Below are 11,578 nucleotides of genomic sequence, written 5' to 3' on the forward strand. Positions count from 1 at the left end.
GTCCACTTGGAATGGAGGCAATAGTCACACATAAGATTGAGAAGGGGGTTAAGGAAGGTAGGGTTTTAGGCCCCTTTTCTTCACCTCCATCCCCCAACCTGAGGGTGTCACCATTAGAGATTGTGCCCAGGAAGGTCCCAGGAGAATATCGGCTCATTCACCACCTATCCTACCTACCTTTGAACTTTTCTTGCCGGGTTGTAGCGCCAGGGAGGGCTTTCCTGAGGAGGCTATGTGATGCCATAACAGGCACCACTAGGATGCATCACCACATCAGAATCACCAGGGCTATTAGGTCAGACTTACAGGATTGGCAGCTGGCCAGGGGATTGGCGCGATGAGGGCATTATGGCAGACCTGACATTCTTAGAGATTACTATTTGAGAACACAAAAATGCTGGACCATTCTAACAACTATCATGTCAGACTACACAGAGAAGCCATTGAAATCCACAAGCATGTGGACAACTTCAACAGAAAGGAAGAAACCATGAAAATGAACAAAATCTGGCTACCAGTATTACAAAACTCAAAAATCAGAACAGTAAATAAAAAGCAATACTCTGAAAACAGAGGATTTCCAGACATGAATCAACCAAGGGCAGTTAACGACTCTAAACAAAGGATGCCCCAGAGGCAGGAAGAAGACAGCAGATAAGCTTTTCAATGCTAATTAAAGTGATTAACTACACAACATTCACACTGACCTCTCTCACCCTAGACTTTCCACAGATATATATTAACCTCTTTGCTTAGTTTTCTCCATCCTCTGAGGATGCCTGCCATAGATGTGGGCGAAACGTCAGGAGAGAATGCTTCTGGAACATGGCCACACAGCCCGAAAGACATACAACAACCCTGTGATCCCGGCCATGAAAGCCTTCGACAACACAATCTTTTCAATTTCACCCACAACATTATTTCTGAAATTTTAAAAGTTTGATATTGTTACCAAAGAATAAAATATTTATATATTTTTTAAAGCCCTGAACTTTCTAAGCCCAGAGTACCTAAAGATCTACTTTGGCTATATCTACCGGGCTATATCCACTGTGGCCTGATACAATTTGTTTGTTTGGTTATTTGTTTTATTACAACTGTATGCCACCCTTTTCCCAGAGTAGAACCCAGATATAGAACCCCTGCTTTTGATTCCCTTATCATTTTAAAATTTGGATAGACGTCAATGAGGGCAAGTTTGCTATCTTAATCTCTCCTTATTATCCAACATATTTGCTTATCCAACATTCTGCTGGCCCGTTTATGTTGGATAAGTGAGACTCTACTGTATGATGAAATATGCTTTATAATGTTGAAAGAAAGAGAAGGCATTAGCTACCTCTTCAAGTACCTCCCTTTGGAAAGCAGTTAACTTCCAGTCTGCCATCTCACCACTCATGTTTGTGTGCCAACACTGCTTCTTTACACTTACAGTTCAAACCTACTCCATTACCTGCTTAATAAAGTGGGAGAAAAGATAATCACCATAGTCATTATAGTCACCAGCTTGTGGGAAGCTGTAAATACATTGCTGTTGGTCATCCTGGGGCTTGTGCCATGATTGAGATTGAAAGTTTAACATCAGCCTTGTCCTCACGTTGCCATTTAATTTATTATTCCTTGATGAGCAGGCAGTCTTTTCTAAGGGAAGCCTTTGTCTTCTACCTACCCATTATAACTATAGCCACACAGTTCTGCCTGGTTTTTTTTACACCGGCTTTGCTGATCTGAGTTTCTCAAGTTGCTCCTGACACGTTAATTGAGGTGTGCATTACAATCAATTGCATATTATGCTCAAATAAATACGGGTACATGGTTCGCTAGCTAAAAAAGAAAAACCTGGGGTGATAAAAGGGTTTGTCCAACTTGATTCTAGAGGTTTATTTGCTTAGGACTGCCTTTAGACTAACCCTGAAATAATGAGACCAGACTCATGAACTTATCCATGGAGTAATTTGATCAGCCTTTTGTTTACAATAGATTTTCCTCCACCACCCCCATACACATACATACTCATCATATAGGAAATATTATTTCTATTTTTATAGAATCATAGAATCATAGAATCATAGAATAGTAGAGTTGGAAGAGACCTCAAGGGCCATCTAGTCCAACCCCCCGCTAAGAAGCAGGAAATCGCATTCAAAGCACCCCCGACAGATGGCCATCCAGCCTCTGCTTAAAAGCTTCCAAAGAAGGAGCCTCCACCACATTCCGGGGGAGAGAGTTCCACTGCCGAACAGCCCTTCTCACAGTGAGGAAGTTCTTCCTGATGTTCAGGTGGAATCTCCTTTCCTGTAGTTTGAAGCCATTGTTCCGTGTCCTAGTCTGCAGGGCAGCAGAAAACAAGCTTGCTCCCTCCTCCCTATGATTTCCCCTCACATATTTATACATAGCTATCATGTTTCAGCCTTCTCTTCTGCAGGCTAAACATGCCTAGCTCTTTAAGCCGCTCCTCATAGGGCTTGTTCTCCAGACCCTTAATCATTTTAGTCGCCCTCCTCTGGACGCTTTCCAGCTTGTCAACATCTCCCTTCAACTGTGGTGCCCAAAATTGGACTCAGTGTGATTCCAGGTGTGGTCTGACCAAGGCAGAATAGAATAATGGGAGCAGGACTTCCCTGGATCTAGACGCTATTCCCCTATTGATGCAGGCCAGAATCCCATTGGCTTTTTTAGCAGCCGCATCACATTGTTGGCTCATGTTCATCTTCCTCCCCACGAGGACTCCAAGGTCTTTTTCGCACACACTGCTGTCAAGCCAGGCATCGTCCCCCATTCTGTATCTTTGATTTCCATTTTTTCTGCCGAAGTGAAGTATCTTGCATTTGTCCCTGTTGAACTTCATTTTGTTAGCTTTGGCCCATCTCTCTAGTCTGTCAAGATCGTTTTGAATTCTGCTCCTGTCTTCTGGGCAAACTTCAGACCTCCAGGTGTTTTGGAATTCAATTTCTACAATTCCTAACAGCCGGTACGTGAATACAGGATATTTCATTAAATGCAATCTAAGCATCAGTCCTTGAGGAAAAGATAGCACTTACATCTAAATAAGTACATATAGTGCTATGAATCTTGAGGTTTATTTCAATTCAATATATATTTCAGAAAAATAGCAACATATTACAGTTTATTTAAGCACATACCTGTTAAAAAGTTGACAGTAACCCACGCAGAAATACCTGGTATAAAAAGAGATTCAAGGGAAATTTTAAAAAATCTTTTGCAACTTATACAAACCTTTCTTTTATCATAATTTGGGTTTGCTACAGATTTATTTTGTATAACTAATTGTGTTTTTGCTGCACATTTAAAAATTCAGTTGGCAATCATTTTAGATAGCAACTGCAAGCAAAAGATACAGGAAGTCAGTCACCAAATATGCAGTCTAAATTGGCTATGCTTAGACCAGGAAGACTTTGGTGAGCTAAAAGAAATGTTTATTTAAAAAATCATCACAGGGGGCTCTTTGATGACAGGATTCTTTATATAGGTAGGAATGCAAGCTAAGAATCCTGCTTTTATGTATGCAAGGCCGTATTTGTCTAAAGTAAGGGTGTAACTACTTTTTCTGTCTCACAAGTGATATGTGCATAAGGAAATTATTGTTTGTTAAACTATGCTGAGTAACTCCTTAAATAAAACAGAAGATACCATATCTACCGGATGCTGCCTCTCTTTCCTTCCCTTATGTACTGAGGCAATTTACTGAAAGCTGTACATGAACTGGCATGAACACCAGATTATCCGCATTTGGGAAAGTAATGATCACATTATTTTCTTGTCACTTGCAGCTTTCTCATTTTCACTCAGTCACCTTCTTTGTTTGGCATTAGATCAGGGGAAGATCATAGGATCTTGAAAAGACACACACACACACCTGCATGCGCCCCATCCCAGAAAAATTGGAGTTATTTCAACAAAATCATATTTGCTCTCTAAAGCTCCCAAGAAGAGAAAGCTGACATGGTAAAGCAGTTTGGGTGTTGGACTATGGCTTTGGAAACCAGGGTTTAAATTCCTGCTCAGCCATGGAAACCCACTGGGTCACCTTGGCCAAATCTCACTCTCTCTGCTTCAGAGGAAGGCAAAAACAAAACCTTCTCTGAACAAATCTTGCCAAGATCATGCCACAATAGGGTTTCTATAAGTCAGAAACTACTTGCAGGAACACAACTGTCCCTGCCATATAATAATAATAATAATAATAATAATAATAATAATAATAATAATAATAATAATAGGTAGTAAAGGTTTTCTCCTGACATTAAGTCTCTTGGTGTCCGACTGGGGGGGTGGTGCTCCTCTCCATTTTTAAGCTGAAGGATCGGTAGTTTGTAGACATGTCCAAGGTCATGCGGTCAGCATGACTGTATGGAGTGCTGTTAGCTTTCCACCGGAGCGGTACCTATTGATCTACTCACATTTGCATGTTTTTGAACTGCTAGGTTGGCAGAAGCTGGGGCTAACAGCGGGACCTCACCCCGCTCTCCGGATTTGAACCACCAACCTTTCAGTCAGCAAGTTCAGCAGTTCAGCAGTTTAATCCGCTGTGCCACCAGGGGCCAATAATAATAATAATAATAATAATAATAATAATAATAATAATAATAATAATAATACTTTATTTATATTACGCCCTTCTCCCTGAAAGGACTTAGAGTGAATTACAGTATATACAGACGGAGGCAAACATTCAATGCTTTGTTACATGACATACAATGAGACACAAATACACAGACAAAGGCTTATCCTTTCATTTCTTTCTCTGGAGGCGATGCTCATCTCTGGCTCTGAGGGAGGTGCTCTTTCTCCATTTCCAAGCTGAGGAGGCTGCATGTGTAGACACCTCCTGGTTGTGTGGCCAGCATCACGGCATTTTTTTGCTTTTTCTTGCCAGAGGGGTACCTATTGATCTACTCACATTTGCATATTTTTGAACTGCTAGGTTGGCAGGAGCTAGGGCTAACAGGGGGATCTCACCCTGTCTCGCAAATTTGAACTTCCAACCTTCAGATCAGCAGTTCACCAGCACAAGGGTTTATACCCATTGAGCTACAGCGGCCGTAGAATCAAAGTAACTGTGTGAAAACAAAGTCACGTACCTTCATCCGTTCCATCCATTATGGAGACACAATCATCCCCTACTAAGAATGGAGATTGTTGAAAAACAGACTTCACCTAAATGTAAAATAAGATTTATTTAGAAATATATTATGCAAAGCAGAAACATCCCCCAGAAAATACGATGACCTTTTGCAGCTAGATTTTTGACTTCTAGCAAATATTCTCACACTATGATGGTCTTCCCTATTTTGAAATGCAGATACACAGTAAACATTCTCTTACACATGTACACAGGAAATGGATTTATCTTTCAGAAGAGCACCTATGATCTTTAAGAGGAAAAAAAACCAGCCAAGCCTATATTGCTACATTGTTGTTATTTTTTCTATATGTAAATTTGAAGACAAGGAGTGTTTCGTTTTTGGAAAGCTGTAACGCGACACCATGTTGCTTCACATGATGCTCCAGGGATGCATCTACACGGCAGCATTAATGCTGTTTGACACCACTTTAACTGTCATGGCTATGGAATACTTTTACAAAGTCTTCAGATTTTTCTGCCAAAGACTGCTGGTGTGCCTCACCAAATTACAACTCCCAGTATTCCATAGCATTGAGCCATGGCAGTTAAAGTAGTGTGTTGAACTACATTAATTGTACAGTACAGATGCACACCAATTGCTAATCTGGATTGGAATCTATAAGATACAAGAACCATTAAGCCACAACCACAGAGCAGCTAGCCATGACTATGAATGCTGTTTCCCCAATGTCTTTTTGTAGTTACTGACAAAATTCCTACTATTACACTGTACTACCCAACTTCAAAATTTTGGATAGCATATGAATATGAATGGTGTCCTCTAAGATCAGAATACATTTCTAATGCAGCTTCTATCTGTATGTTTCTATCATTTTTTATTCCCAACATTTCTGATGAGAACGGTTTCAACAAAATCACAAGTGCACTAGTTACATAAATTATATGACAATAACAGAAAAAAAGAAAAAGTACCTTGTCCAACAGTTCCTGAGCCTTTTCTCCTGGCAAAAGCTTTAACCCAGCTGTTGCTTTGAGGACCAAAGGGGTTGACTTCCACAAATTCTCAGGGACATCCTCTTTAGCAACCGCCAGTAGCTCATTTATTCCTTCAGCACTCTGGAGAGACAAAAAAGGACTGTATTTTAGCAGTTTAAGAGAAGAACATACTTGGAAAAGATGAGCATACACTAATATTCAAATCCTGATATGAGCTGTGCTTGAACTCATTTCAAATAATCTGGGAAGAAGGGACATGATATGAGAGAATATAACATCTCCAAGCAGAAAGTTCAGGTACTACAGGTTTGAACAACACCCGGCCTTCCAGATGTTTTAGATCAGTGGTTCTCAACCTGGGGTCCTCAGATGGTTTTGGCCTATCACTCCCAGAAATCCCAGCCAGTTTACCAACTGTTAGGATTTCTGGGAGTTGAAGGCCCAAAACTTCTGGGGACCCCAGGTTGAGAACCACTGTTTTAGATTATACTTCTCACAATTTATTACAATTGGCTATGCTTACTAGCACTCAAGGGTATTGCAAGCCAAAGCACATGGAGAACCCAAAGTTCTCCCATCTCTGAGTTTGCAAGTGATGGAAAGAAACTTCACTCAAGACCTATGAGAACACACAATAATATCACAGATGGACAAATAGCTGCATGAGGCAGCACACACACACACACACACACGTGTGTGTGCGTGTATTTGCCTTGTTTTTAAATTCAATTGTATTGCGTCACGTCATTGTTAGCCACCTTGAGTCCCTATGGGAGAAAGAAAGGATACAAATAAAGTAAATAATAAGAATAAGAATAATTCCTATGCATCTAAATTTCCTGTCATACAATTCAAAAGTGTGTGGTAGAAATAATCTAAATGACCTGTCATATACAATTCAAAATATCCCCAATCATTCTCAAAAAATTTTTGGTAGTAGTCTAGATCAGGGGTCCTCAAACTTTTTAAGCGGAGGGCCGATTCACAGTCCCTCAGAATGTTAGGGGGCCGGACTAGGATGAAATAGTCCAAAATTAAGATTGTTGATGATCTCATCAGGCCATCAGAAGACCATAGATAAGGAAAGGGGCCCTCAAAGACCATCTAGATGGTTTCATAAGACCATAGGTAAGGAAAGGTCCCCCCAAAGGCCATCTAGACAATCTCATAAAACCATAGGTAAGGAAAGGGACCCTCAAAGGCCATCTAGATGGTCTCATAGGACCATAGGTAAGGAAAGTGACCTCCAAAAGCCAGCTAGATGGTCTCATAAGGTCGTAGCTAAGCAAAGAGACCTTCAAAGACCATCTAGACAATCTCATAAGACCATAGGTAAGCAAAAAGACCTCAAAAGACCAGGTAGACTTAGGTCAACCCTAAGTCTAAAGTTCAGGACAGGGGCCAGGTAAATGACCTTGGAGGGCCGCATCTGGCCCCCGGGCCTTAGTTTGGGGACCCCTGGTCTAGATATTATCCTGAGATTATCACATTTTTTTTAAACCAATCTTCTGACAGCTTTAAACTTTTTATAGATGCTGAGGACTGGAGAGCAAATATGGGGGTAGACTGTGTGACGTCTCAAGAGTTATAAAAATGTTGATCTCACAACTCTGTCCATCTGGCATAATATCACCTTGTCTCGAAAAGCACAGGATCTCTAGAAACCTTACAAACCGTAAGACTTTAGCATCTTACAGAAATAGCTATTATCCAACAGAGCATAATGCACATTAATTTTAATGTCAACTGGAAAGCAATCTGTAATCTGACACTATATTCGTACACATATTTACTCAGAAACAATTATCGCAGTGCCCAAGAGGTCAGTGTACACAGGAGTATGGCTTAAAGTGCTCATTTTATAGAGCAGAGAAAGAGAGAATCACAAATGCATGTCCTCCTGGACTGTATGACTCAAATTACCTTATCAACATTGTCAGCGTAAGCAGAAAGTCCTGGTTTTATTGCTCTGAATGTGGTATGGATTAGTCTGGGAATTTCTGTTAAAAAGGAAACAAATATTAATGAAAGTAATCCACATATAATCCAATGGTTTCTAAATTTAGAAAACACCAAAATGGAAAAACTATACTAATTAGAAAGGCACGGCCAAACTTGGGCCCTCCAGGTGTTTTGGACTTCAATTCCCATCATTCCTAACAGCCTCAGGCCCCTTCCTTTTCCCCCTCAGCCGCTTAAGCTGATCAATTCCTCTGTTTGCTGTAGGAAAGGGTTAAGGGAGAGGCAGTGGGCAGGGTCATGCAAATTCCACACCAATGGAGAGAGAAAGGAACACTGGGATGTGGCGCTCACTGTAACCTGCAATGTGATAGGAGGGAGTGCTTCTGTTGGCTCCTCAGCACTGTGGGTTGTAGCTGTTTGTAGAGGTGGGAGGCTGTCTGTGTAAGTGGACACCTCTGCCACATACACACATGCACACTTTCACGCTTATTATGTGTATATAAATATACTGGCTGTTCAATGAGGTTCACATATGCAGTCCTCTGTTTAGCTGCCAGAAGAATGTGCTTGCAGCACAAAAAAAGTGAGTTGACAAAACTCTGTAAGTTGTTCTCCAGTTTTATTTCTAGATCAAATTCTCCAATGTGTTCCTTCCCTTTAATTGCATACAGAACATTGAAGAATATTACTTATCTCAATGCTTTCATAGTGTACCAAGTTCAAGCAGTTACAAAATATCAAGAGGTAGCCATTGCCATTATTGTACAACAGGCATGTTCTAACTTCGGCCCTCCGGGTGTTTTGGACTCCAACTCCCACAATTCCTAACAGCCGGTAGGCTGTTAGGAATTGTGGGAGTTCGAGTCCAAAACACTCAGAGGGCCGAAGTTAGACCATGCCCACTGTACACAATGATTTTTTAAAAAAGCGACCGCCATACCTACATTTTCATCTAATTAGTAAATGTTAGCAAAGGATGTTCATTTGAAAAAGGTCATTCTACCTTTTGGTTTCTGTGAGAACTTAAATACATGTATGCGTGTCCCAGTGCTTCCAGCATTGAACATGATGCCGTAGAAAATCGTCTCGCCGTCAAGCTGATTGTTCAAGTCATCAGGAAGATCTCTTGTTTTGACATTCAAATTCCATTTTATGTATATAGCAAACATAGCAGCACACATGAAAGCAGCAAAAACCCAGAACAGTTTTGGTATCTTCATTTCTTCTGATAATCCTCCTTTCACTTCAAACCAGAGTTCCCCATGGCACCTCTGTATTTAAAACAAAAAGAAAACGGATAAATGAGCAAATGTGCAAAAATAATAACATTTGGCTGTTGAAATAAGATGTGGAAACTTTCTACAGCTTTCTCTTAAGATTTCCCTAAAATTATTAGGAAGCTGCTAAGAGTTTCTGTTCATTACCAAATAGTTACCAGTACAAACACAACCCAATCTGTCACCACGTATTGTGAATTAACTAACAACAACCTCTTAGTCTTCCACACATCATTACCCTTAAAGGCGTATTTATCAAATAAAACAGCATTATCTATTAAGGAAATGGGACAAAGATAGCAGCTGTAACAAAGAAGGCCTTCATATATGTTGTTGAAGGATTTCACGGCCGGAATCACTGGGTTGCTGTGAGTTTTCCAGGCTGCATGGCCATGTTCCGGAAGCATTCTCTTCTGACATTTCACCTAAGCAAGTGGGGTTTATATATCTGTGGAATATCCAGGGTGAGAGAAAGAACTCTTGTCTGTTTGAGGCAAATGTGAATGTGCACGGGCTAGAGCCGCTATTAGGGCCTACTCCGCGGCTTTGCGGGCAGCCAGGAAGACCTTCACGACTGCCCGCATAGCGTCTGCAACTGACAGACCATCGGAGTTGTTTCGGGTCGTCGGGGTATAGAATCTCATTATGAATTAATGAATTACGTACGCAGTAATGCTATGTAATAATTACTGTATTTACGAATTTAGCACCAAAATATCACGATGTTTTGAAAACATTGACTACAAAAATACGTTGGATAATCCAGAATGTTGGATAAGTGAGACTCTACTGTATATTGTTTCTGTACTCTTAGCAACAGTTGATCAGTAGGAATAGGCTAGGTTCTGTCACGCGCTGGGCCTGTAACTATTGTCTTTTGTATAGGACATATACTTTATGCCCAGCGGGAAGCCAGGGCACCTAAAGAGAGGTTCTTAAGGATTTCCCTGAAAAGGATGGCCTTTTGAGTCTTTAATGAAATAACAAAGTCTTTATTGATGAACAAATAATAAATCTTCAAGGAGTCAAATAACACTTCAAGGTTTCCTTAATAAACTGTTGGCTTTTCAATCTTGTCCTCAGGGGACGGGCAATTGGCTTGGGATAACTATATTTTCTCTGTAAATTTAGCCACTGTGAGTCTCAGATTTTGGAGGAAAGGTATAGTACAAATAAAGTAATTGGCAATCTAATCCTTTTTTCAACTACTCTTGTTGGTAACTAACTACATCTTGTGTCAGTCAATTATACCGTTCAAATATGTGCTGAATTCGCTTTTGCCAGTCATTAATCTCCATCCATCCATGGTATAACAACAGTTAAGTATGCATTAAAAAAAAAACCTCTAATGCGTTCTAGTAAATATTCTGATGGCATCACCAATGTCCATTAAAACCCATGTGTGATGTATGGTAGAAATGGGCTGAGCCTTTGCTGTCTTTGAGATTGATGAAAATGTAGAAATTACACTGGAGGCTTAGAGAATTGAATAGTATAGCAAGGCTATAGGGAGAAGAGTGGAGAGTGATGGGATGGGAAAATGGATGCTGTCATAACATCCTGGGGAGTCATATTCAAAGCATCACCAAATTGTTGTTGTTTTGTTTTGTTTTGCAAGTCTCCTGGATTTCTTCTTTGGGTGTTGAACAAGACTGCTGCTTCCATTAATGGGGGAAATAGGCTTACCTGAAGTGGATGGCATGATCAGAAACTACTAACCTGGGAGTCAATGTCAACATTACTTCTTTAAAATTAAGACTTATTTATAAGATTTTTTTTGTCTGAAAGATTTTTAATGAAAGACATTAAAGGAGTGGTATGCCATTAATTCTGCTAGATTTGACTTTTTGTTCTAAGCTCCACACTTACCAAAGTCCTCATTTATATCCCACCTTTCTTCCCCTATTAGAATTCAAGGAGGCTTACAAAAGGCATAAAATTACAATAAAACATATAGTTAAAATATTACTAAGTTGAAATTAAAACAATATAAAATCTATTTCTGATTTATGGAAATTCTAAGGTGAATCTAGCACAGTGTTTCTTAGCATGTTTTGATGGGAAGGGGAGATATCTGAGTTCAAACTCATACAGTCCGCAAGATGTTGATGGACTACAATTTCCAGCATTCTTTGCTGTAGGCTGTGATGGTTTGGTCTCCTTAGACATGGAGTCCAAGAACATCTTCAGGGCTATATGATTTCCAATGGCCATTACAGTCCTTCCCAGAGCAAAA

The 11,578-nt window shown here is 40.2% G+C and overlaps 1 protein-coding gene across 1 annotated transcript; it reads right to left on the bottom strand.

Moving 5' to 3' along the window:
- Window positions 1-2,913: 2,913 nt before the first annotated feature.
- LOC134294811 (ectonucleoside triphosphate diphosphohydrolase 6-like) lies at window positions 2,914-9,386 on the bottom strand. Its single transcript, XM_062966549.1, has 5 exons — window positions 9,069-9,386; window positions 8,027-8,103; window positions 6,080-6,223; window positions 5,103-5,178; window positions 2,914-3,179 (listed from the first exon to the last, which is right to left on the bottom strand). The coding sequence occupies exons 1-5, from the start codon at window positions 9,283-9,285 to the stop codon at window positions 3,121-3,123; spliced, it is 573 nt and encodes a 190-aa protein (XP_062822619.1). The 5' UTR covers window positions 9,286-9,386; the 3' UTR covers window positions 2,914-3,120.
- Between the last annotated feature and the right edge of the window lie 2,192 nt (window positions 9,387-11,578).

This window comes from Anolis carolinensis, unplaced genomic scaffold, assembly GCF_035594765.1.
Source record: "Anolis carolinensis isolate JA03-04 unplaced genomic scaffold, rAnoCar3.1.pri scaffold_23, whole genome shotgun sequence".
In the NCBI taxonomy this organism is placed as follows: domain Eukaryota; kingdom Metazoa; phylum Chordata; class Lepidosauria; order Squamata; family Dactyloidae; genus Anolis; species Anolis carolinensis.